At 37.4% G+C, this 27999-nt stretch overlaps 1 protein-coding gene across 1 annotated transcript in view; it reads left to right on the top strand.

Annotated features, from left to right (window-relative positions):
• Window positions 1-27999, top strand: part of TRHDE (thyrotropin releasing hormone degrading enzyme) — a 392366-nt gene that overhangs the window by 325832 nt on the left and 38535 nt on the right. Inside the window, exon 13 of the mRNA XM_077775259.1 lies at window positions 22798-22945. Within this exon, the coding sequence (XP_077631385.1) occupies window positions 22798-22945 (148 nt within the window). The remainder of the gene's footprint in view (window positions 1-22797; window positions 22946-27999) is intronic.

Genomic DNA, 27999 nt, shown 5'->3' with positions numbered 1-27999 from the left:
TTATGTTGCATTCATGCTTAGATTACTATAGTGCATGGATTTCCTTTTTAACTATTAATAATTTTTGTGATCTTTTTAATATTGTATTTATGAGTCAATAGCAATTTCTACTTTGATTAGGAAAAGTCAGAGGGGGTTTTGTGCGTGTATGTGCATTTTAAAGTATGTATTATATGAGGCTTTTTAAATATAATTCTAAAATAGAAATTATATATTTGGCTTCTTTAAAACTGCTAGTATGCTATTTCTCCTAATCTACGTGTCATAATTGAGTAGATAAAAGGAGGAAAAAAACCCTGTTATACTCTCTTCTTTTTGTTAAAATACAGTATTCTTATAAATGCCATTTACTGCAGAAAATTAAGTGATACTTTTTAATTGCCCAAACAAAATTAAGTATATTTAACCAACTCTGTCCTCCACAAATGGATCATGTAATATACGCAGCATGTGGGGAAAAAATCCACTGGTTTATACTTAGTAATTACCAGAGCTTAATAGCAGTGATCATATTTTTGTATTTAGTTAGAAACAATATTGTCTTTATCCATTTTTGATTCCAAATGGGCCAGCTAAAGTCTTACACTGTTTTTCTATATTGGAAATTCCTAAAGAAACTGTTGCCTTCACTTGATAAAAACACAAGGAGTAAATGGAGTTGTCATCTATTTTTTTCTTTTAAACAAATGAAATAGTAATTTCCTTAAGTTTGTTTTATATTCTTTGTAAGAAAACTGGGAAATCAAATGATGCCTTCTGAAATTTTGTCTTTTGAGTACAAACTGAAGTCCAAAGTTCTGTATCTCCAAGTGAAGCACAGATCTCTATATCAACCCTAGTAACCTATGAATTAATAAGGTGGTGTTCACACAACCAGTTCTCAGTGATGGGCAAGGATACAATATAACCTGCCATTCAAGAAAGGGGAAAATGGAAGACACTGGAATTATTGTGAAATACTCCTTGGGATGAGCAAAGTTTCTTGAATAAATTTAATTTTGCTTTTTGAGTATAGCTCTCTGGTCAAGTTTCCTTAGTATTCTCTAGATCTTCCCGTTGGGAAACTTTTCCTCTTCTGTTATGGACATATATGAGGTGAGTGTTGCTCATATACCTTCCTTGGATGCCATGCAACTTTATATCCCACATCCTGCCTATAGAAGGTTGAGTATATAAGGATTATTTCAAGTCTTAAACAGTTACACAGGCTTTTAGTCCAAGATTGTTGCATCTTTGGTAGAACTCTTAAAAACTTAGTGGGCTTTCCTTTTTTTTCCAGGCAGTTTCAACTTGGGGATTATCTTGAGTTCATCAGTTTTTAATAGGAGAGCCACACCCCTTTGGTTCTTCTCTTGAGTTATATCTTTACTTGATTTACTATCAAGTAAACCTCCCTCATGACCCAACCCAGGATCATTGTCTTTAACAAATAACCCCAGATCGATTTGGGATTGTCTTCATTCTAGCAAGACAAAAGGGGACAGGGCATGGAGAAACACACAGTGGACCTTACATTGCCTGTCTAGAAGACTCACATCACTTCTGCCTGCTTTCCTCTGATAGAAATCAGTTACATGGTAATACCTAATTTTGAGAGAATCAGATAAATGAAGTCTGGTCATGTTCTCAGGATGAAGAAAAAAGGATTTGGTCAAGAGTGAGCTGAGTACTCCATATGTGTCAGTTGAATATGCTACCAGAAATAGATGCTAGTACTGGTTTCAACAACACATTCCCAGAACCTGGTCATTCCCATGACCATTTTTATTTGTTTATTCTGCATTGTAAAGTTGAAGGAAAAGAAATATATATCTATTTCCACTTCAACACCAACTGCCAGCAACAAGAAAGAAAGAAAGAAAGAAAGAAGAAAGAAAAAGGGAAAGTAAGGAAAGGAAAGGAAAAAGAAAAGAAAAATAATGACTGACAAATACAATGAATTATGGACCCAAATACAGAATTATTCTGAAAATAGATGACAGTATTTACAGATATTTTCAGATCCTCTGTGGGACACAGAAATCTATAAAAATGGAAGGCAGCTCCTTAGAGGGACTGTCCTACTTAGGATAATAAAATCTGTTATTTTATTTAGCTGTGGCAGGTTACATTGCTGGATATTTCTCCACATGAAGGAACAAGCAACATATTCAGGCCTGAAAGAGAAGACATGCAAACTCCCACTTTTTCAGAAAGCAGGGGACACAAATGGGGTGGGGAAGAAATACATATGGCAATTGGCTTGGCAACCATTAATTGAGACAGCTGGAGAAAAACAATTAAATGCTAAATCACCACAATGAGAACCTGCAATATACAAGGTCGAACTATGAATCACACAGCTACATGGCATATTCTGAAATGGGACTACGGAGCAGAAATATGCCCCTAAGCAGATGGAACTACTGATTTGATTAGAACTAGGTCTGAAATAACAACCCTAAATGGACGCTGCAACTGTTCCAATCTATGGACCACAACTGCTCTTCAGCCACAACTTAACAGCAACTACTTTTTACTGGGTAGGAATTTCCTTTTCAAATATGAGTGCTGTTTAAACTTAAGGCAGCCTTAAGTCCATAGAAGTATAGAAAGATACCATAAGAATGATAGTTAAGAATCATAATAACAACAGAAGGAGAACATCAAGTAAAGAATTCAAATATACCCATCTATGTGATTTCAAAGCATTAAAACAAAGAAATGTGGGGGGTTTGCAGCATTTGTTTTTTGAGGTAAGAGTGTAAAGAAAACATGAAAAAGAATCCAAAAGAGATGAGGCAACAAAGAGAATGAAAGTGACCTGGCATTACAGGAAAGAAAGCCATGTGAGAAGGAGTAAAAATTACATGGACACAGGGGAAAACAGTCAGGGACATGGAGAACAACCTTGAGATAGTTGAGATACATGAAATGGGAAAAACAATAACCATCATCACGTAAATAGGACACATCTAATGTGTTTGTGTGTTCGTGAATGTGGATAGATGCATTTAATATTAAGAAAAAGAAGAACACAATTAAAAGGAATTTGAAGACATACAAAGAGTAGCTTTCTTCCAATAAAGACTTGAGTGTGTAGATTGAAAGAGCACCTTTTGTTTTAGAAAAAACACAGAGGAATTAACATTGAGGCATATCTTGAAAAATACCCTGAACTTTAAAAATTAAACAGAATAAGTTCCCTAGCAAGTAGAAAATTCAGACTGACTCAGATTTCTATAAGCCAAGAATATTCCAGTGGATAGAATACAAATCTTTTCTTATAGTCAAGTTATCCTTTGCCTACAAAAGAATGGTGATGAGGCCCGAGTGCGCTTGCACATGGAACAAGAATAAAGAAACAAGAGAATTAAGGTTAGAAAGTAGAAGCCAAATCTTTAAATGAGAAAATTTAGAAATGATTCAACAAGAAAAAATTTAGAGGAGACACAGTGTTTAGTAGAAAGTGTAAGTCTGATTATTTCCTCATCTTTCTTATCAGGAAACAGTTGATACAGATTTCTACAAATAAATCAATAGGAAAAATTATTTTAAGAGAGTTTAATTGAGATGAAGTTCCATTTGAAAAAATCGAGTAGCAAATGTAAGTTTTTAAAGAGTATTTCAGTCACATGGAGTGACAGTTTTCTGTCATTTTTCTAAAACTACAAGTTCTTTGAAAGATCCCATCATTTTGTCATTTTTCTTCTAAATTTCTACACTTTAATATTAAATATGTGATTCTTATGAAAATTATTGTTGTACTAGAATTAGACATTAAATAATGACAATGACTTTTATTAAATTAAGATTTCAGAATTTTTTCTCATTAAAGTGGTACTCTTACTAGAGAGAAATTTCTAATTTAAAAAAATTATACCAATTTTGATAATAATTCTGAACTATGTGTGATCATTTTAGCAAAATATAAAGTATTTTAAACACATGATTCTTATTAAAAAGAGTATTTTTTTTTACAATAATATTTTTTAAATAATGTAAATTAACTAACACTTTTTTATTGTTTTGTATTTTCATTGATGCTTCAACTTTAAAAAATTACTTCCTACAAGTGGTAATGATGGGTAAATTTTCAGACAGTAAGCAAGGACTTCGCTATAGGACTGTTATTAAAATTAATGAGTGTCATCATTAGAAGACAGTAAATCTATACTGTTAATGTTCTCTAATTGTTAATCATCATTAAGGAGTTAGAACATCATTATCATTACTTTTTTTCCTAAGTTTTATTTGAACATCATCAGCATTAAAGAAAATTAAGGAAAGGTTAAGGTCCTATATTTCTGAGCTGAGGATCTACGATTAATTAAATATTTCTGTATAAATACTATATCTTCAGAATTTTGTGACCCTGGAAGTTGAAGGTAAAATGGAGAGATTGGGAACTATGTAGCTGTTAGAGGAAGCTGTGTACCTTCCTGACCTCTATTCTTAGAGGTTCTATAATTTGTCTACATGTCAGTAGGTCATGTCACAAAGGACAAGAATTATCTGTTATAATAATATACAGTTCTTAGCTGATTTCTAAAAGAATTTAATATACTTTAATTCTAAGAATTGAAAAGTTCCTTGAATAAATCCAGAACTCCTTGTGGGTACAAATTGTCAAATAAGTTGATCTTATTGTTTCAGTGCCACCATTTACTTTATCCCTTGTGGTCAGCAAATTTGTTTGTCCTTGATAAACACCTTTCGGTGATAGCTCCCTTATGAATGGGAACAAAGTACCAAAAGTTTAACATGACTGCCTCCCCCAAAGGTGATTTCAAGTGGGTGCAGCGCTCTTCTTTTTCAAGATAGGAATCCTTTTTTTTTTTTTTTAAATACAATGAATTATATAGTTGAAGTCCCTTTTCTATCTCACATAATAAAAAATATTTTTACCTTCCACATTTCATCTATGATGCCACTGAGTGGCTTTTAACTCTAATTTGGAATGTAGTATATAATATTCTGAGAGGCAGAAAGATACCACTTTAAATCATAAAGAATTAGACTAGATATTTCATTTCAGCATAGGTAAAGATGACTATTTTACTAAGAAGAGAGAAGGAGGAAATGTCTGGCACACAGAGAAGTTGTGTCCTTTTCTATCCCTTTCTATCATCCACTACTGTTGCTGTAACTAATTTCTTTGACATGCTAAGAGAAGTTGTGATTGAATTTAGGAGAAATGTGGATGATTGTTATCATTACTAAATGAAAAAGACTTTTTCTCCTTTGGTTCAGTAGAAAATGTGGAAAGAAAAACAAACAAAAATGCTTGTCACATTTTGTATAATCTACGTAAGACAGCTGATGGGATATTTCTCTAACTGTTGGCTGAGTAAATCACCTCGGTTTCATTGTATCCACGGTGTTGACCAACGTGCTGCCAGCCTGGCCTCCCACTTCTGATTTAAACACATGAGTCAGAATGACTTTGGAGGGTTGTGATACTCACGGATTTATGGGGCACTTGTATGTGGGATTCTCATCACTGTACAGCAACCCTGTCGTTTTTGTGACAGAGCCTGTTTGACTGGTTTTGGATTTATGATGGAAATAATTCAGAACAGAGTAATAATTTTCCCTTGGCAATTACACTACCATTTGGTACTTTGTCCCTAAGGGGAAAATGAATGCGCTGGGATCTATCCATGAGTTTAGTAGCTCTGTGTGAGGAACAAATCAAGGTCAGAACACAAATGCAGAATACGTGGTTGCTGAATTCTCATTTTGGTTCTTCAGGCTGAGGGCTCTCCACATTTCTGTGGCACTTTACAGTTTACAAAATACTCTTGGATTTCTTGTCTTTTAGCTTTCACAGGGACTCTGGCAGGGAAATACCATTTCTCTCATTTTGTGAGGGAAAAAAGCAAAACTAGAAACGTGGCCTTTCTTTCGTTTGTTACTCAGCAAATTTTTTTTTTTTTAAGTAGGCTTCATATCTGACGTGGCGCTTGAGCTCACACCATGAGATTGACAGTCGTATGCTCTACTGACTGAGATAGCCAGGCACCCCTTCGGCAAATATTTTTAAACATAGACAATGTGATGGGTTTATGATGCACACTGAGGATACGTAAAAAAAGAAGACTTAGTCCTCCTTTGTTTTTTTTTAAAAACTATTATGAATAGTTTCACACATATACAAAAACCAGTAGAAGAGTCTATTCATTGCTTTATATCATCAGTTATTCATGGTCAGTTTTATTTCAGCCACATCTCCATCCAATCTTTCATATAATTTTGAAATGACTTCTACACATTAGTATCATATCATTTCATAAAAATAATTTTTATTATGTATCTTTAAAAAATAGCATTATTAAACATGGAGACCTAAAATTAACATTGCCTGGGGTGCCTGGGTGGCTCACTTGGTTAAGCGTCCCTTTGGCTCAGGTCATGATCTCACAGTTTGTGAGTTCGAACCCCACACTGAGTTTGAACCTCCAGGCATTGTGCTGACAGTTCATAGCCTGGAAACCATTTGGGATTCTGTGTCTCCCTCTCTCTGCACCTCTCCCACTCACACTGTCTCTCTCTCCTTCAAAAACAAACATTAAAAAAATCTTTTTAATAAAATGAAATTAACATTTCCTCAATAATATCAAAATTAAGGAAGCATTTAAATTTTCAGTTGTTTCATAAATGCCATAAGCATATATACTTATAGTTTGTTTGAATTAAAAGCCAAGTGATATTACTGTTCTGTGATCAGTTGATGTATCTTTCAGTCTCTTTTAAACAATTGATTTTCCCTTGACCTTTAAAAATGAAAATCTTTCCAAGTTATTTGGTGCAGAATGAGATTGTTTCATACATGATTCCCACTGTGCAGATTTTGCCTACCTGTCAGTGACCGCATCCTCACTGCGTACCTTTATGTGTTCTTCTGTCCTCTCTCTCTATCACCTGTACGTTGGTAATCAAATCCAGGGCCTTGATCAGGTTTACATTTTTATCAATCGGACATTTTATCAGTCTGCTTCACAATTGACTCTTCATAAACACATTAAAGGAATAGTTGTCTTTTTATGACATTTGCAGACATTACTGTTCAATGCCTAAATCTACTGATTTACTCGAGGTTGCAAAATGGGGATTCATTTATTCTTTTTTTCTTTTGTAAACAAAACAGTTTTCTAAAGAGAAACTTGCTCTCACCTACTACTTGGTGACTTGGTGATAATAGTTTTTACGCAAAGGCAGAATAAATGCTTGATGTTTTCCTGTATTTTTCAGTTTCAAAAATAATGGGCCAGTTCTCTAGCATGCTCCATAGTGACCAATTATTTTGTTCTGTTTTGTTTTTAGTTAAGTACGATTCTGTCCTATGGATTTAAGTATATTTGATATATTTAGTTCCATTGCAGATTTTGTTCTTACTGATACTCAAAATGTTCTCACTTTGGCCAGGAGCTTCTTCATGTTGGCTGGAGAGCTCGGATTTAATGGGTTTCTGTCACTAGGCACTTGTTAGGTTCCATTTATCACTGTTAGTGGCTCTTCTAAACCCTTTCCACCTGAGTCATTACTGTCTTCTTCATGGCTAGATTACACTCTCAAACACGTTTTGTTTTTGTTTTTGTTTTTGTTTTTAATGCATCCATTTTGGACTGAATCTTACTGCTTAATTATTCACCTTTGTGTCAGTCTAAATTCTGGACCTTAGCTGTATGTTTAACAAATTATTTACAGAATTATAAAGGCCACATCTATGTAACAATACCTCTATGAATAAATTGGGAGTGGGATTGACTTGGTTTTGAGAGTTCTTGTTGAGGTTTTTATATTTTTTTAAAGTTGATTTATTTAAAAGAGATAGACCATGAGTGAGGGAAGGATAGAGAGAGGGAGACATAGAATCTGAAGCAGGCTCCAGACTCCATGCTGTTAGCACAGAGCCAGATGATGGCCTTGAACTCATGAACTGTGAGATCATGACCTGAGTCGATGTCGAATGCTTAACTGACTGAGCCACCCAGGTGCCCCTTGTTGAGGTATTTATTGATTGATTGATTGATTGATAAATATTTTTTATTTATTTCCGAGAGAGAGAGTCAGCGTGAGCAGGGGAGGGTCAGAGAGAGAGGGAGACACAAAATCTGAAACATGCTCCAGGCTCTGAGCTGACTGTCAGCATACAGCCTGATGCAGGGCTCAAATCCATGAACCGTGAGATCATGACCTGAGCCGAAGTCGGCCGCTTAACTGACTAAGCCACTCGGGCATCCCCCCTTGTTGAGGTTTTTAATTGAGGCACACTATCTAGGCCCAGGAGTCTGGCCTACAGTTGCGTCCAGAGAGCAATTTCCCCTATGTTCCATATGCCATTATTCAAGTCCTCATTCTTTCCTTCTCAGTCTGTGTCTAGGACCCATACACCATTTCCATAGCCTTAATTATTCCTATAAAACTTGCAGACGGAAAATATTTTCTGTAATTTGAAATATTTTTCTCTTATTTAAATTAAAGATCATAATTTTATATGATTACCCTCCTTTTTTGTAGGCCACATCCTAGCACTCTATTATTTTTGCCCGCATCAACAATAGTTCTGAAAGGAAACTGTGGTTGCAATGCATACTCTTCATGGTGGATATATTGCTGCTAACTGAGTCAGTCTTTCCAGGCCAGAGTCCAGCCTGAGAGTGTTTCTTGTCTTACAGAGATTAAACGAGGTACTAAAGGAACCCAGGGAATTGGAAGCAGTGGTGAATAAAATGATTTTGGTGGAAGTGGCCCCAAAATGACCAAAGTCTAAAAATTATATCAACAGTGAGTTCACTAAACCCCCCATTTCAAAGTCACAGCCATGAACCAAACTACTCTCTCCTTCTCGATATGTTCTATTATATTATGTTTCTTTCGTAAGGCCTCCAAGGATTACTCCCACTAGATGTCCCCTAATCCCACTTCTCATGTTTTCCTTTTAGTAGAAGATGGAAGAGGGAATACCAAATTACTTGCCAAGTCTTTTTGGAATGTTGATAAGAATACTGTGCTAGAAGACTGGATTCAAATAGCAGCACCTCCCTTATTTGCAATATGATCCTGGAGAGGTTAGGTAACATTCTGAGCCTCAGTTTTGATCTGTAAAATGGGAATAGCGATAGTGCTAAGCTCATAAGATTGACATGAGGATTTCACTACATAACGTACATGTAGCATCTGGCACAGGAACTGACACACCAGGGAGTACTGTGCTGAATCGGTGCTGGTCATCACAGAGACTGTCTACCTCTTTTCCTTCTTCTTGGGCCAATTGCTGATTGATGAAGATTGAAAACATGAACTTAGATTTGCCAAGATTCACAACATGTTATAATGTTAGCATGATAATTCCACTTTAGCTGTTCCATCCAAAGAAAATCATCCAGAACATATAAAAGCATTGTGCACAAAGATGTTCATAGCTCTGTTACTTTTGTATACCCCAAATACTCAACAGTAGTGAACTACATTTATCTTTCCAATGGAGTGAAGAGAAAACTAATCCAAAAGTAGTTAATTATGAGGAATTCCTAATAGTATGCAAAATTATTACAAGTAAAATACATAAACTTTTATGTATAGTGCAATAAAATCTATACAGAAAGTGAAACTTTTGACATAATATTAGACAAGAGGAAATATACCTGTTTATTTTTTAAAGAGTTTTGAAAGCTCTTATTTATTTATTTAAGTAATCTCTACACCCAGCATGGGGCTTGAACTCATTACCTTGAGATCAAGAGTCATATCCTCTTCTGACTGAGCCAGCAAGGCATCCCCCCAGTTATTTTTAACCAGTTTGGTTCCAGTCATGTTTTTCTTTTTTCTAGTTTTCTATCATTCACACACATTTTGCTAAAAAGCAGCCAAATAGGAAGTTAGAAGCTCCATCAATTTATGGACTTTAGGTTAATGATTTGATATCTTGATGTCATAAAATTCACACTCTGCAAAATCCTGCCAAATTTTTTCAATTCTTTTTACTCCCAAGTGGCTGTTTAGGACATTGGACAATTCCATGGCCCAGTAAGCAGAATTCCATATCAAATGTAAGAATTGTATTTTCCGTGGAAATCATAAGCTAGGTGGATTATTTTCCTGGTAGTCTTTCATGCTATTTTCTTTATTTAAATTCTGGAATAATTCTGCTAATTAACCCAAAGTGGAATGTACAGCTTCCTATATATAAACTATATATTCTTTTAAAATGTATTCATTGCCTAAATGATTTCTCAGTGACCTTTCCCATATCATCAGATGCTGCTGTTGTTTTTTTAGCAATTAACAATGAATAATGCAGGGATAAATCTTTGGAATATTTTTTTTTCCTGATCCCTGCATAAGAAACTGTTTCTAGGGGCACCTGGGTGGCTCAGTTCGTTAAGCGTCTGACTTCGGCTCAGGTCATGATATCACGGTTTGTGAGTTTCAGCCCTGCGTTGGGCTCTGTGCTGAAGGCTAGCTCAGAGCCTGGGGCCTGTCTTTGGATTCTGTGTCTCCCTCTCTCTCTTACTCCCCCCTCCCCCCACCCGTTCACACTGTCTCTCTCTCAAAAATAAAAGTAAAACATTAAAAATTTTAAAAAAAAGAAACTTTCCAAAACAAATCTCATGCGTAGTCTATCTTAAAAAATCATTATGTCTGTTCTCATGTCATGGACTTCATTCACTACGTATATGTTTTTCTCATAAGATTAGTCTGTGTAGTGAGAGAGGGAGAGGGTCAACTAGGAAATCATATTTCACTCTGTTCTCCTCTAGGAGGTCCACATGACATGTTTGAGTTTCCTCTCTACAGCAGCCAGAGTCACCCTTTTAGAGCATAAATCAGATCATGTCATTTTCCAGATCAAAAACGTGCAGTGGCATTCCATCACCCATAGAAAAATGGTCTGAGGCCCTTCTTATTTAAGAGCCTTCATGATCTAGCACACCAGCCTCTGCAACCTCCTCGTAGTCTGCTCTTCCCCAGCTCACTCCCCTCCAGCCTCCAAAGCCCCCTTTTACTCTTCCAACATCCTGAATTTGTCCCTGTTTTAGGACTCTTGGCCTTGCTGTTTCCCAGGAGGCCAAAATTCCTCTCCCACCAGATTCTCTCAGTGTCTTCATTTCTGTCATGCAGGGCAGGTGTCCTCACTGATGCCTTAAAGTCGATCCCCCATAATCCTCCTGTCCCTAATATTGCTTACTTCATCTTCTGAGCACCTGGGCTTGGGGTATATATTTACTTGTGTACAAGACTTAAAATGGTGAGTGCTATCATAGTGACGTGTAACCAGGTGTTAAAGGAAGAGAGAAAGAAAGCATTTAACTCTAGTTCAAAGTGGCATTTGGGGAGGCAGTCTCATGTGATAGAATCAGTGAGAGCTTTCTTGTCAGCACTGGCTTTCCATTCCAGCTCTGTCACGTATTTGCCAAATGAGCTTGGCAAATTGCTTATCTTCTGTAACTGTAGCTTCTTTATCTAAAAACAAGGAGGGGGGGAGAGGTGGTGCATAGTAATACGCATCCTGAAGCTTTTAAGGATAGTAAACTAAAACAAACCTGGACCATTTTTTTTTTTTTTTTAGAAAAATTTTAAATTTATTTCTTTAAAGTCAAGTTAGCTAACAAATAGTGTGGTATTGGTTTCAGGAGTAGAATTTAGTGATTCATCACTTACATATAATACCCAGTGCTCATCACAATGAGCCCTCCTTATTGCCTGTCACCCATTTAACCCTCCTCCCCTCCAACAACTCTCAGTTTGTTCTCTGTATTTTAAGAATCTCTTTTGGTTTTCCTCCCTCTCTGTTTTTATCTTATTTTTCCTTCCCTGCCCCTAAGTGCATGTATTTTGTTTCATAAATTCCACAGATGAGTGAAATCATATGATTTAATATGATTGGAAGTCTTTCTCTGACTGACTTATTTTGCTTAAGATAATACATTCTAGTTCCAACTATGTTGTTGCAAATGGCAAGATTTCATTCTTTTTGATCACCAAGAAGTATTCCATTGTATATAAATACCACATCTTCTTTACCCATTCATCAGTTAATGGACATTTTGGCTCTTTCCATAATTTGGCTATTATTGATAGCACTGCTCTAAACATTGGAGTTCATATGCCCCTTTGAATCAGCATTTTTGTATCCTTAAGATAACTACCTCACAGTGTAATTGCTGGTATTAATTTTTTGAGGCAACCCCATACTGTTTTCCAGAGTGGGTGCATCAGTTTGCATTTCCACCAACAGTGCAAGAGGGTTCCCCTTTCTCTGCTTCCTTATCAATATCTGTTGTTTCCTGAGTCGTTAATTTTAGCCATTCTTACAGGTGTGAGGTGTTATATCATTGTAGTTTTGATTTGCATTTCCCTAATGATGAGTGATGTTGAATATCTTTTCATGTGTCTGTTAGCCATCTGGATGCCTTCTTTGGAAAAGTGTCTATTTCTGTCTTTTGCCCATTTCTTCTCTGGATTACTTGTTTTGGGGGTGTTGAGTTTGACAAGTTCTTTTTGGATTTTAGATACTAACCCATTATCTGGTATGTCTTTTGCAAGTATCTCTCCCATTCTGTCAGTTGCTTTTAGGTTTTTTTTTTTTTTTTAAGTTTATTTAAAAGGCAGAGAGGCAGAGAGAGACAGAACATGAGCGGGGGAGGGCCAAAGAGAGAGGAAGACACAGAATTCAAAGCAGGCTCCAGCCTCTGAGCTGTCAGCACAGAGCCCGGCATGGGGCTTGAACTCACAAGCTGTGAGATCATGACCTGAGCCAAAGTTGGACACTCAACCAATTGAGCCATCCAGGTGCCCCAATCACTTTTAGTTTTATTGATTTTTTTCCTTCCCTATGCAGAAGCTTTTTGTCTTGATGAGGTCCCAAATAGTTAATTTTTGCTTTTGTTTCCCTTGCCTCTGGAGACAGGTCTCGTAAGAAGTTGCTGTGGCTGAGATCAAATCGGTCACTGCCTGTTTACTCCTGTGGGATTTTGAATCCTGTAGGATTCTCTTGTTTTCTCACATTTAGGTCTTTCATCCATTTTGAATTTATTTTTGTGTATGGTGTAAGAAAGTGGTCCAGTTTCATTCTTTTGCATGTCACTGTCCAGTTTTACCAGCACCATTTACTGAAGAGACTGTCTTTTTTGCACTAGATTCTCTTTCCTGCTTTGCCAAAATTTAGTTGGCCATACGTTTGTGGGTCCATTTCTGGGTTCTCTATTCTGTTCCTGTGTTTTATGTGTCTGTTTTTGTGCCAGTACCATATTGTCTTGACTATTGCAGCTTTTACTATAGCTTGAAGTCTGAAACTGTGATGCCTCCAGCTTTGGTTTTCTTTATCAACATTATTTTGGCTATTCTGGGTCTTTTCTGGTTCCATACAAATTTCAGGACTGTTTGTTCCAGCTCTGTGAAAAATACTGGTGTTATTTGAAAGGGATTGCATTGAATGTGTAGATTTCTTTGGGTAGTATTGACATTTTAACAATATTGTTCTTCCAAACCATGAGCATGGAATGTTTCTCATTTTTTTGTATCTTTTCAGTTTCTTTTGCAAGCTTTCTGTACTTATCAGGAAACAGATTTTTACCTCTTTGGTTAGGTTTTTGGTGTAATTGTAAAAGGATTGATACCTTGATTTCTCTTTCTGCTGCTTCATTATTGGTGTATAGAAATGCAACTGATTCCTGTACATTGATTTCATACCCTGTGACTGCTGAATTCCTGTATCAGCTCTTGCAGTTTTGGGGTGGAGGCTTTCAGGTTTTCCATATAAAGTTTCATGTCATCAGTGAAGAGTGAGAGTTTGAATTCTTTGCCAATTTTGATGCCTTTTATTTCTTTGTGCTGTCTGATTGCTGAAGCTAGGACTTCCAACACTATCTTGAATAACAGTGGTAAGAGTGGACATACCTGTCATGTTCCTGATCTCAGGAGGAAAGCTCTCAATTTTTTTTCCCATTGAGGATGATATTAGGTGTAGGAATTTTATACATGGCTTTTATGATGTTAAGCTATGTTCCTTCTATCCCAACTTTCTTGAGGGTTTTAAGTAAAGGATGCTGCATTTTGTCAAATGCTTTTTCTGCATCTGTTGGTAGATTCTTATCCTTTCTTCTATTAATGTGATATATGACATTGATTGATTTGATTGGAATAGTTTGAGAAGAATAAATATTAACTCTTCTTTAAACATCTGATAAAATTCCCCTGGGAAACCATCTAGCCCAGGACTCTTGTTTGTTGGTAGATTTTTAATAACTGATTCAATTTCGATGCTGATTATAGGCCCATTCAACTTTTCTATTTCTTCTTGTCTTAGTTTTGGTAGTTTGTGAATTTCTAGAAATTTGGCTTTGAATGACACAGTGGACCAAATGGACTTAACAGATATATTCAGAACATTTTATCCTAAAGCAATAGAATATTTTCAACTGCACGTGGAATATTCTCCAGAATAGATTACATACTGGATCACAAATCAGCCCCCAACAGGTACAAAAAGATTGAGATCATACCATGTATATTTTCAGATCACAACACTATGAAACTTGAAATCAACCACAAGAAAAAAATTTGGAGAGCTCTCAAACACATGGAAGTTAAAGAACATCTTACTAAAGACTAAATGGGTTAACCAGGAAATTAAAGAAGAAATGAAAAAATATATGGAAGCAAATTAAAGTGAAAACATATGGTTCAAACCCTTTGGGATGCAGCAAAGGCAGTCATAAGAAGAAAGTACATTGCAACTCAGGCCTATCTCAAGAAGCAAGAAAGCTCCCAAACACACAACCTACCCCCACACTTCAAGGAGCAAGGAAAGGAGCAGCAAATAAAGCCTATAGCCAACAGAAGGGAAATAATAAAGATTAGAGCAGAAACAAATGATACAGAAACAAACAAACAAACAAACAAAAACAGTAGAATAGAGCAATGAAATTAATGCTGGTTCATTGAAGGAATAAACAAAATTGATAACCCCCTAGCTAGACTTATGAAAAAGAAAAGTGAGAGGATCCAAATAGATACAGCCATGAATGAAACAGGAGAGATCATAACCAACACCACAGAAATACAAAAAACTATAAGAGAATACTATGAAGAATTATATGCCAACAACCTCAGCAGTCTGAAGAAATGGGCAAATTCCTAGACCATCTTTCCATAATACCATCCTATACAGTAAATCCTCAACATACAGTGGCTTAAAATAAGTTGATAGTTTTCTTTTAAAAAAAATAGTTAACTTTGGCCATAAACCTAGGGGTTTTTTTTCTTTTCAGGCTAATAGCTAACATCATTAACTTCCATTTAATAATGAAACATTGGCTCTGCCTTTTAACATTATTAAGTGTCCAAAGGATTTCTGCATTTAGATGATGGCTGATTTCTTGAGAAATTACGCTTGGAAATAAAGAAGCAAGCGTGTATAGATAGGAAGGCCTGATTTGGTGGTGGTAGTGGGACTATGCAGGCTGCAAGAAATTATTTCTGGATGCTTTGTTTTTAACATTTAAATTTTTACTGAAGAAGGAGCCCTGGAGATCATGTAGTTCATCCTTGTCAANTCAGTGCAGAGTCCAATGCAGGGCTCGAACTCACAAACTGTGAGATCATAACCTGAGCGAAAGTCAAGAGTCTGATGTTTAACAGACTGAGTAGCCCAAGGTCCTTACCATCATTTTATTTAAAAACATGGTATAAAATAACACTGTTGCTTCTAGGAGAGTAGGAAAGTAGTTTGCTAAACAGACAAAAAAAAAAAAGGACAAAGATGTTTATACAATGCTCCTGCTTTTTCTCTGGCTAAAAGCTATTTTACTTGGATGTGGACTAGCTCATTCAAAACTACTTAGCTAGATAGCAATGTCCTTCTTATCTTCTATCATGTGTACCATTAATAAACAAGATGACCAAAAAAATGCTATAAATTTCACTTTAATAGAATTTTCCCATCCTACTGGTATCTTTTAACTTTAGAAAATGTTTAATTTAAAAAAGATATACGGTCATGTTTAAGTTTTAATATACTTGTAAAGTACTCCTATTTTTAAGAACAAGGCATTATTACCATAACTTAATTTAGTATAAAAACATTTATTGAGTACCTATTTTGTACTAAATTCTGCATTAGGCTATGGTGATGCAAAGAAAGGCAAAGCATGCTTCATTTCCTTACAGAGCTAAGTCCAGTGAGTGAGAAAGATAGTATTATGATAAAATTGTGATGAATATCATGATAATTATTATGAATAGAGGTGTTATGTGAGCCCAGAAAATAAGTGCCCAAGTCAGTTTTGGAAGAAGACTTCCTAGAAGAGAAGAAACAGGAGAGGGAGGAGCTAAGAACTCTGTTGTGCAACTTTTTGAGGCTCTCATTTTGTGGAGCTACATAAGGTAACTTCCTTTCTATCTCTGCAGACATTTCACCAGTATCTGAATCATACTTTTGTTTTCTCTATAAACTGACCAAATAGACTGTTGGTTGACAGAGCCACCTCCCCTGTGTGTTTCTCTTTTTATTCTATGGTACTCTGAGAACCACTGGGGTTTCCAGTCTCCATCATAGAATCTTCCCACAGAGAACACATTAAAGTCTTTAATAAAGTGGGGCGCCTGGGTGGCTTAGTCGGTTAAGCGTCCAACTTTCGCTTAGGTCATGATCTCGCGGTTCGTGGGTTCGGGCCCCGCGTCGGGCTCTGTGCTGACTGCCAGCTCAGAGCCTGGAGCCTGTTTCAGTCTGAGACTCCCTCTCTCTCTGACCCTCCCCTGCTCACGCTGTCTCTCTCTCTCTCTCTCTCCTAGAAATAAATAAAACATAAAAAAAAAATTAAAGTCTTTAATAAAGAATAACAAAAAATAATAGATATAATAGTAAGCATTTTAATTAAGCATTTCAGCAACTGCTTTAAAAATCTATGCTCTAGGGATGCATGGGTAGCTCAGACTTTTAGGCATAAGACTCCTGATTTGAGCTGGGGTCATGATCCCAGCATCCTGGGATCCCAGGATCCCCAAATCCCATGATCTCTGTGCTGTCAGCATGGAGTCTGCTTGGGATTCTTTCTCTCTCTTTTGTTTTTTAATTTTTTAATGTTTTTTTATTTATTTTTGAGAGTCAGAGAGAAAGAAACAGTACAAGCAGGGGAGGGCTAGAGAGAGAGACACAGAATCCCAAGACAGGCTTCTAGTCTCTGAGCTAGCTGTCAGCTCAGAGCCCAACGCGGGGCTCGAACTCACGAACCATAAGAGCATGAGCTGATCCAAAGTCGGACGCTTAACCGACTGAGCCACCCAGGTGCCCCTCTTTCGCTCTCTTAAAAAAATCTGTACCCTAAAAGAGAGATACAGTGTCTTCTGTACATATTGTGAAATATGGACTAGGCAAATGAGTATTCAATTAGTGAAACCTGGATTGTGATGCTCTAAAGAGTCTGATTATGCTTTTAATTTTTTCCCAAGCTTCACGCATCTGGAAGCCAAGTGCTTTTCAGGAAAACTCACATAAAATAGATTATTTGTATACAAGCCACCCACCTCAGTAGATTCAAAGGTTAACAGTCACAGAATTCAGAGCTGATTTTAAACAGTAGTTTTGGAGGGGTGCACCTGGATGGCTCAATCGGTTGGATAGTCGACTTTGGCTCAGGCCATGATCTCACAGTTTGTGAGTTTGAGCCCCACATTGGGGTCTGTGCTGACAGCCAGATCCTGGAGCCTGCTTCAGATTCTGTGTCTCCCTCTCTCTGCCCCTCCCCTGCTCATGCTCTTTCTCTCAAAAATAAATAAACATTAAAAAAATATTTTAAAAAAGTAGCTTTGGATCTTAGGTGAAAACAAAGCCAGTTAGGATCAGTGCATTTCAACATCTACTAATATAGTCTGGTTTTAATCTTCTTCTTATAAAAAGTATTCTCTTGTGTGCCTAAAGATATGTTTCCTTACAAGCTCTAGTAAATTGAAGAAGAGGGTATGTGTGTGTTTACAGAGGGGGAATGGGAGGAAGTGCACATGGACAATCTTTTATCTTCTTTAACTTTCCTCATTTGTTTCATTTTCCCATTATCTTTTCTTTGATTCCTAAATTATTTCTTATGCCAGACTTTACCCCACTAACACAGAAGATAGATTTCATCTACAACCTCTTCCTAAAATGTTAATAAAGCAAAATTAATTGTGCATGAAATATTCTTTAAATTTGCTATTTTCCCCCTATTTTGTTAGTAGCATTTCTCTGTGATGATGCAAATCTAGGGCAACTGCATTTCGGCATCAGGACCCTAAATGTGGTCCCTACTGGGCTGATTACTTGGAGCTAATGTAGTGTTCCATTCATTGGATTCCACACACTTCCCCCATATTGATTGCATTATCAGTAGTAGTAATCACAGATATCATTACCAGCCAATTACACAAACACGTATCTAAACTAGGTAACTTATTCACCAACATTATCTCTTACAAGTCTTAATTTTGTAATGAAGCTGATCATCTTGTCCAATTGAGTGTAGCTACATATTTTGATCTAGTAGACTAAATGTAAGTGTATTGAATTATGTAGTAGGTAATTACTTACATATGTTTGTAACAACACAAATGAGAGCAATTTGAATGTAATCTGTTTCTTATTCTATTTGAGGGCTGCATTAGAGAAGGTTAACTGCTTTAAAAAATAGACCCAAACATGTATTTGGATCAAACACAATAGAAGTGTTTTTCCTGCTCATATAACAGAATTGGTGTGAAAACTAGTTACTTGGGCATGCAGTCATCCAGAGACCCAGGTGGGTTTCTGACACATTCAGTAAAAGAGTTCCAAGGTCACCCTGAAAGATTCATTTCAGGGAAAAAGAATATTGAGGAGCTATTGGGAGATGTCTATGGGCTAAGCCTTGCTGTGATGAATATTCATTTTCTATTGGCTAGTTTCCATATGACCATACCCCACTATCAAGAAAGGGGGAATTATAATCTATCCAAGAAGTAAAGAAAGCTTAGATTTTAGTGAGCATTAGCAATTTTTGCCATAAGGACTCAAAACAGAGCTTGTGCTATTTCTTTGTATAATGAATACTTTATTTGGCTTGTCATTATTTGGAACTTCTATCAGGGTTGCTTCGCTTTTATTTTCTTTACACCATGTCAGATATATTCTAAAACTTTGATCCAAGCCCTGCCTCTTAGACTTATACATATTAAACAACTGAAGAATGGGGAATATAAAATCACAAAGTATTTTTTCAAAATTTTAAACAAGTAAAGTATGACTATATTATTGTAATACTTTTTTAGCAGTTTAAATTGCAAACAAGTAGGTTAGGATAAAAGGTTTGTGGGTGATAAAAAAGAGGTCTCTTAGTTGAACCCTTATTGCACAGATAAGGACTGTGAGGTGTGGCGAGATAAATTTGTTTGTTTAATTCTACAGGAAGCATTTGTGGTTCCTGGCTCTTTCTCAAGCCCATCTCTTCCATAACATTATTTGTAATCTTTTTAATTTGTAGTCATGTTTTCTACAAAGCATAAGTCATTGAATAATGTCCATTCATTTACAGGGATGTAGTAAAACACAATAAATAATAACTGACATTAGGCTAATATGTTTAAATCTGCAAAAAATAAATCCAACACCTTTCCAGTTTTTTCCAAATTCACCTGAAGATCCAATAAGTTAGCTGCTTAGTAAAAGGTGGTTTTGTTCACTACTTTATTTTTATTATTTCTTCAACAAAAGAATAATAACTACTAGATAAATCTGCAACTCTAAAATTATAAAATTTGTGGCATGTGGATTATATATTTATGATCACCATGCCAATTAATATTTAAATTAAAATTTCAGGAAAAATGAATGATGAAATCTGAAATATTAGAAGGTATGTTTCTTCTAAAGAAGAAAGCCAAATCATTATTTTTATTAAAAAAATACACTGCATTTTTGGTGGGTAACTAACTCTTAAAAGCAAAAGGTAACTATTAGTGAGACACCACCCTAGCAAAAAAGGTAAAGTTCCATGCTTAATTGTCATTGCCAGAGCCTAATATCATGCTCTTTCTTCAAGGATGCATAAAATGGAAACTTTAGTAAAAGAAAAGTGGCACAAGTCTAGGTGTGGTCTAAATCATACAAACTTCAGGATGTGTTGAAATTATGTGGAAATTTGGAGTATTGTAGCCATTTGGATTTTTATCAGACATTAAATCTGGCTGATGGTTAATATTATACCACGAGTGAACCAAAATCATTAGAGTGACACACATCCTTTTTTTTTTTTTTTTAAATTCGGAGAAAACTGAAGGATGGTCTTCAGAATTGGTTTTTCTTTCTTTTTTTTTAATGTTTGTTTATTTTTGAGAGAGAGAGAGCAGGGGAGGGACAGAGCTAGAGGGAGACACAGAATACGAATCAGCTCCAAGCTCTGAGCTGTCAGCACAGACTGAGATGACACAGGTCATGAAATCATGAGCCAAACTTGGACACTCAAACAACTGAGCCACCCAGTCACCCCCAAAATTGATTTTTTTTATAAGCCTCATAAACATGGCCACAAATTTGCCGTAGAATAACTTTTGCTTGTTACAGTAAGAATTAGAAAATCTGGCAAATTTATTTCTTTTTTCTTCTTCTTTTTTTTTTTTTTTACAAATAGTTTATTGTCAAATTAGTTTCCACATAACACTCAGTGCTCATCCCCACAAGTGTCCTCCTCCATGCCCATCCCCCCTCCCCCCCACATCCATCAGTCCTCAGTTTTTGTCAGCATTCAAGAGTCTCTCATGGTTTGCCTCTCTCCCTTTCCCCCACCATTTCCGCCCTTCTTCTCCCCCTTGTTCCTCCATTAAGTTCCTCCTAATCCTCCTATACGTGCAAACATATGATATTTGTCCTTCTCTGCCTGACTTATTTCACTCAGCATAACACCCTCAAGGTCCATCCATGTTGCTACACATGGCCAGATTTCATTGTTTCTCATTGCCATGTAGTATTCCATGGTATAGATATACCACATCTTCTTGATCCATTCGTCCGTTGATGGACACTTAGGCTCTTTCCATGTTTTAGCTATTGTGGAGAGTGCTGCTATGAACATTGGGGTACATGTGCTCCTATGCATCAGCATTTCTGTATCCCTTGGGTAAATTCCTAGCAGTGCTATTGCTGGGTCATAGGGGAGTTCTATTGTTAGTTTCATGAGGAACCTCCACACTGTTTTCCAGAGGGGCTGTACCAGTTTACATTCCCACCAACAGTGTAGGAGGGCTGGCAAATTTATTTTAAGTGAAGATGAGAAAAGCCTTTGCTCCCTGTCTATCCACCTCCTACCAAGCACAAATAGAAAGGTCCATCTAATTTCATGATGCTACAAAAGAACAGTGGTGTGAAATGTAGGTAAAGGAGATAATCAGACTTTGGCTGCTTTCATATTTACTTGGTCCATGTGGTAAAAGTCTGCATTCAGTTGATTATTTTTTTAAATTTATTTATTATTTTGAGAGAGAGATAGGACAAGTGGGGGAGGGCAGAGAGAGGGAGAGAGTCAAGCAGGCTCTGCATTATCAGCACAGAGCCCTACATGGGGCTTGAACTCACAAAGCCATGAGATCATGACCTGAGGCAACATCAAAAGTCAGATGCTTAACTGACTGAGCCACCCAGGCACCCCTGCATTCAATTAATTATTAATGTAAAAGACTATCCAGCAGGGGCGCCTGGGTGGCTTAGTCGGTGGGGCGTCCGACTTTCACTTAGGTGATGATCTCGCGGTTCGTGGGTTCAAGCCCCGCGTCGGGCTCTGTGCTGACTGCCAGCTCAGAGCCTGGAGCCTATTTCAGAATCTGTATCTCCCCCTCTCTCTTACCCTCCCCTGCTCATGCTGTCTCTCTCCTAGAAATAAATAAAAATAAAAATAAAACTATCCAGCAAAATTCATAGTGTCACTATGTGTATGCATCAGGGACATCAAGGCTAAGACAGCCCATCTTTTAATGTACTGTGGATTGTCATTTGTAGTGCTTCGATTTGCAAGGATTTTATATGCAATCTCATGGAGAGTAGAGATATACACTTCTTTTGGGATCCTTTTTTGGGATATACCCTCTTTAAATATAGGCAACATGTGTTCAGATTATTTTAAAAAGCTACAGTTTCATATTCTCCAGAGAATCTGACATGGGTCCCCAAGGTGACACAGAATGTATTTTGAAAGGAACATAATAAGTGGGAAGAGTCAATTCCTTTAACTTTTTTGGAATTTGGACTCTAAAATCAAACTGAGGTTTTCACAGGTGTAATGGAAACCATTTCTTTTGAAAAATGCTCATATCATAATGACAGAGATAGTCAAAACTGTAAGTTGCCACTTTAGTTTGATTATTCTTTTGAAAACAATCTGTGTTAAATATTATTACACAGAACTACATGAAGAGCAAAGAGAATGCATTGAGAAACTGAAATCGCATTTCAGTAATCAATTGTTTCCAATTACATATGGCCTCTGAAGAGTTTCTGTGAAAGGAAAATACCTAGAGTTGATTTTATTCAAATTCCGGAATTCTTTCCTTTTGAAAAAAATATGCATTCTGGTATTTTGGTGTATGTAAATTTTTAACTCTCTAAGTCTGTGTATATTAAGGCACATGGCATCCTAAGTAGGACTATATTTAAAAAGTGAGTAATTTTATTTTTACGGCCCTGGATATGGCTTCTTTATACTGTGATGAATCTTGCTTTCTGCTTTTTATTTGCATAAGTAAAATCTTCAGGTTTGCGTCATCATATATATTTCCTGCATATAATTAACATTAACTTTTTTCACTGTGCAGGGCCGGCTCTTTGCCTCAGCATATTCCCCTGGAGATTATCAGATACCTGTCTGAGGAGAAAGATTTTCTTCCTTGGCATGCTGCCAGCCGAGCTCTCTATCCTCTGGATAAATTACTGGACCGCATGGAGAAATACAATGTCTTCAATGTAAAAAGACATATTTTCTTCTTTCTTACTTTCAGATGATGAACAGTTGTCTTATTATCCACTTTGTGCAACTAATCCTGAGTTATTTGCGTTTCTTCTTCGAATTTGTATTATCATTTTTGTCCTGATTTTCTGCGCAGCACTGGTGACACTTACTTGAAGAAGAAATTTAATATAAGCTACTTTTTATTCTGACCTAAAAGTGTCAATTAAGCTTAAATGACTCTGAATTTAAGGACAAATATACATGGCAAATCCTTAAAGTTCTAACATACTTTCCAAGAGTTAAAGGGCTCTATGTTCACAAAGGACTTAACCGGGGTAGAGGGATCCCAAAGATCTTAACAGAATATAGACAATTTCAGTAAAGATTCTTAGTCATTATTTTTATCCAAAAAGGGCAAAGAGAATTCAAGTCACTTCCTTAATTAACAAGGATAAGATCAACATTGAGGCGAAAGCCCATTCATAATTGGGTCCAAAGGGATACAGGAGAGCAAACAATAGATAATCCAAATAGACATGAAGACATGACAAACATTCCAAAATGTTACCTGACCAGATTTCCTAAGCTGCAGCCTGATAAACCCAAACTGCATTGTAGACATCACCTAATCTAATTTAATAACCATTTTGAATAATATTAGGATTAACTATGGCTAATGAGCTTTTGGTTCCTAAATTTCTTATCAGAGTGAGGCTTTGCATATGAGACTATGTCTCTGTGCCTCGTATCATCTTGGGGCACTGTTTGGTTCCCTTCAGTTATCTTAGCAGTCTGCCCTGTGTTTTGTAAAATCATCCTATTTTTTATGACATGCTGGCTCTACTGATGCCATGGCATGAAATCTGTTTATTAGCACCCTCTAAATTGTATGAAGCCCATTAGAGTTGCTTCTTGTTTTCTTCTTCTAAGCCTGCATGAAAACACCTCTGTTTTAGTATTTTTTGAATTGGAATAATCCTGGCTTGACTGTTCATTGTTAAGTGTTGTCTAATCCTTACAACAGACATGCAAAAAAAAAAAAATGTGTCTTTACAGTTACAGTATAACTTTTATCTGCTAGAGAAAGACTTATATACTTCTCTTTTCTCCTTAAACAGAGACACTGGAATGTTAAGCTTTTGTAAAAGTAAAACACATTTTTGTGTATATTTGTACTTTGGAATAATATTTCATGTCAGACACTTCAATTTCAGTAAAAGTTAAGAATTGCTTTTACTATAATTTCAGTGCTTTCATTCTTTGACAAAATTCAAGGACCACATTAAAGTGAGGAGAGCATATTTTATGTTGCTCTCTACTATTTAAATATTTTTTCAGGTTTACTTATTTACTTTGAGAGACACAGAGACAGTATGAGTAGGGGAGGGACAGAGAGAAAGGGGGAGAGAAAGGCAGAGAGAGAGAATCCCAAGCAGGCTCTGCACCATCAATGCACAGCCTGATGTGGGGCTCAAACCCATGAAACTGAGATCATGACCTGATCTGAAATTGAGAGACGGAAGCTTAACTGACTGAGCCACCCAGGCACCCCCATTGCTCTCTAATATTTAAATATATCATTAGCTCAGTGGATTGTTGACTTTGAAATGCCATATTTTTTTACTGAAGAGCATTCTGTGCATGTCAGGTTCGACAATGCTAGGCTATTGGCTGGGCTTACCTAACAGTTTTGCATGTTCTGTTGACATGAAATGCATAAAAATTAGGTGCTTATTTTCGTAAGCTGTATCTACATACATTTGTATATATGTGTGCATGGCTGTCATTATCAATATTCCTCAGTTTCCTTGTTGTGCTACAAAACTTATCATCTAAAATATTTAATACTGNTTAAACAAATGAGTTAATATTTTTTACTCACTGATTGACAAAACTTCAAAAGGAGAGCTTGGCTGCAGATCATGCTACTGAAAGTGTGGGGAAACAGGTCCGCTCATACAGTGATGACGAGAGAATGATTCATACATACTCTGTAAGGGGCGATGTAACAGTAGTTACCAAAATTACAAATGCGCATGTTCCTGTTTTAGACCCAGTCCTTCTCTTCTGGGAATTTAACCTACAGATATACTCAAACATGTGCAAAATGAAGTAAATACAGAGATTATAATTGCAGTACTTTTGTGGCATTTTTTTTATAATAGCAAAAGCTTGGATACAAGTAGATGCCTATCAGTAGGGGACAGTTTAAATAAATAATGCTGCACCCACATAATAAGGCTGCCGTTATAAAGAATGAAGCATCTGTTTACATATTGACGAATGAGATATAAGATCTTAAAAAGCAGGGTGCAGCACAGTGTCCTAGCATGTCACCTTTTGTGGAAAAAAAATCTGAGGAGAGAGATCCCCCTCTAACCTGGTGATGCCAGTTATGTAGCGTCTGTTAGGGATAAGAATCAGGAGGCTGGGGCACCGGGAGGAGGAAGCCATGATGATCACCCTCTACTCTTTTGTTTCTATTCTGGAAAAAAAAAACGATACGAAATAATTTAAAAAATAAATAAGGCAAGAGAGTATATAATGCATTTGGGGATGCTTCCACTTACTCTTTTTAAATGTTGATCTCTAAAATGTTGGTTAGCTCTAGTTATCTGGACAATTTAATTACGTGGAACACCTCATTTCCTGAGATGCAGGATGAATAAGGCATTACTCTGGTTTGCTGACTTATGCACAATTACAAAGTTAACATTATCATCATAGCACAAAAGAGATCGGATTTAGAACAAAGGAGGGGGATACTTTTCAACAAGATGTTAAAGCAGTAGGAGAATGGATGGAGGAGATAAACTCTGTAACTCTCACCCTGATGGAGGGATGAAGGTCCAGTGAACGAAATATATGAGGCTTGTTGAGGTGCCGCGCTGCTGAGTGTCACAGGCAAGGCTTCTTGTTCACAGAACGGCAAAGCCGGTTGCTGCCTTTGTAAGAAATGCTTTGTTAGGCACCAGCGTTGACAGGGAGAATAGCGTTCACTGCTCACTTAGGTGCTTTGGAGGGATTGCAAGGAAGGCAAAGGCGAAACTTCTGCCCTAGGAGGAGCCTGGCATTGGCCACAGGACATGGGAATGTAAGCATGCCCTCCACGCAGAAGCTCAAGTGGCGGGCACCTTCTCTGGAAGAATAGAGCAGAAGTTGACCATCAGGCTGATAGGAATTGCAGAAATATGCCTCTACATGTTCTAAAAAATCTGGATGCGTCATATGGAAATTCAGATTGTTTAAAGCTTTTTTTGAAAAATTGGAAGATCTAACAATGCAGGGCCTGCTTTTCCTGCATATTAACACCCACTAGAGTTGAGCAGGGACTGTCTCCCTTTAGATGGGTCATAAGCATGGTCCCCAGCTCTCCTTACCACCCTCCACCTGGCTCATCCCTTCCAATGACTTGCCGGTATCTGTAGGTACTTCAGTTTGTAAGCCCTGAACCAGACTCAGGAGGGGATAGTTTAGAAAAATGTCTTGGAAATAAGAGATTCTGGAACAGAGTTTGAAAGGCAAGATATATTGACCTGGTGGATTGGTTGTGTGAGGTGTTTCAGGGGGAAGGTTTCTAGAAGGCCAGAGTGTTTCTTCTTGACCAAAACTTGGATCAATCATAGCATGCCTCTGCTTTGGAGAAGTCCAGATAATGCTGGGCGAGCAAGATCTTAGCTCCTACCCTGTGCCAGGTGCTTTTAGGGTCACATCAGTGAATAAGACAAATGGTTCCAGGAAGCTTACAAACTGCTAGTGGAGGCGGCCACAATTAGAAAATGAATTGTTGCATGTAGATTTACATAACATAACTAGTACTATGAAAGGAACAGATAGAGGATTGTCATAGGGGATTTTTGTGAAGGTAGGCAGAGAAGGGGACACAGAAGCTGAGACCAGAATGATGAAAAGAGTTAGGTGAGGAATGTGATCAAGAAGGTGTCAAGCAGAGGGAACAGCATGTGCAAAGGCCCTACAGGGGGAGAAGGGGAATATTCCCGAGCCTGAAAGAACAACCAGAGTGTCTAGAGCATAGTGAGGAAGGTGGTATGATATGACACTGGACAAGGAAGAAGAATCAAACCACAGCCCTTGTAGTAAAACACCAGAGCTATATTTGACCCTGAGAAGAAGTTATGGGGAGGTTTTAAGGATAGGCGTGTCCCGATTCAATTTATAGGTCAAAGGGACTTATGAGATGAATCTAGGAAAGATAAGGCAAGGTGATGCGGAAGGAAGGCAGGGAGGCAGGGAAACATGGTTCAAGCAAGTGTTGGCTTGCTTTCCCTTTCAGCTGCCCACAACCAGCATCTCAACACTGGTCAGCAGCCTTCCTTGCTTGACAGACGTCCACTCCACTCTCTCCTTGGTGTTTCATGTTTTGGTCCTCATGTTTTAAAGCTTTCCCCTATAATGGAACACTGGGAAGAGTCAGCTCCTCTTGTCTCCTCTTCCCTCCCCTGCAAACTCCCCCACACACACACACACACGCACGCACCACTGTGAGTGTGTACCTCCACACAGTGATCTCAGACACCCCTGTGCTTAGGGACGGCAGTGCAGGTGCAAAGAAGCAGGTGGAGAAGTTTGGCCTGGCTAGAGCGGAGCGCACCAACCTGATCTTAGCAGGAAGGATGGCAGTTAGGTAAAACAGGGTTAATTGGGAGTGGGCTTTGAAGCCCAAGGCAGGAGGAGTTTTAATATGATTTGGGAGGCAGCTGGGAGCCTTTATGGGCGTGTGAAGAGGAGAGCGATGTGATCTAAGTGACACTGGAGGAAGATGATTCTAGATGATGTGTGTCCAATAGAAGAGAAGGGACCCCCACAGGCTGGAGGAAGAGGAGCTAATTGGGAGGCAGGAGTCCATGTGTGCAGTGATTATGGTTTTGGACCCAAGCTGTGGGATGGAGAAGGCAGGCAGAAGAGGAAATAGCAGGAATTCACATTGAACTTAGGTGCCTCTGCATGTGTTGGGGATAGGAGGCATGGCTACAGAGATGAGGTGAATAAGAAAGTGGGAACTCGGGGCGCCTGGGTGGCCTAGTCGGTTAAGTGTCCGACTTTCACT

Source organism: Crocuta crocuta, unplaced genomic scaffold (assembly GCF_008692635.1).
Source record: "Crocuta crocuta isolate KB4526 unplaced genomic scaffold, BGI_CrCroc_1.0 scaffold97, whole genome shotgun sequence".
Taxonomy (NCBI): Eukaryota; Metazoa; Chordata; class Mammalia; order Carnivora; family Hyaenidae; genus Crocuta; species Crocuta crocuta.
This window is presented reverse-complemented; position numbering and strand designations above follow the sequence as displayed.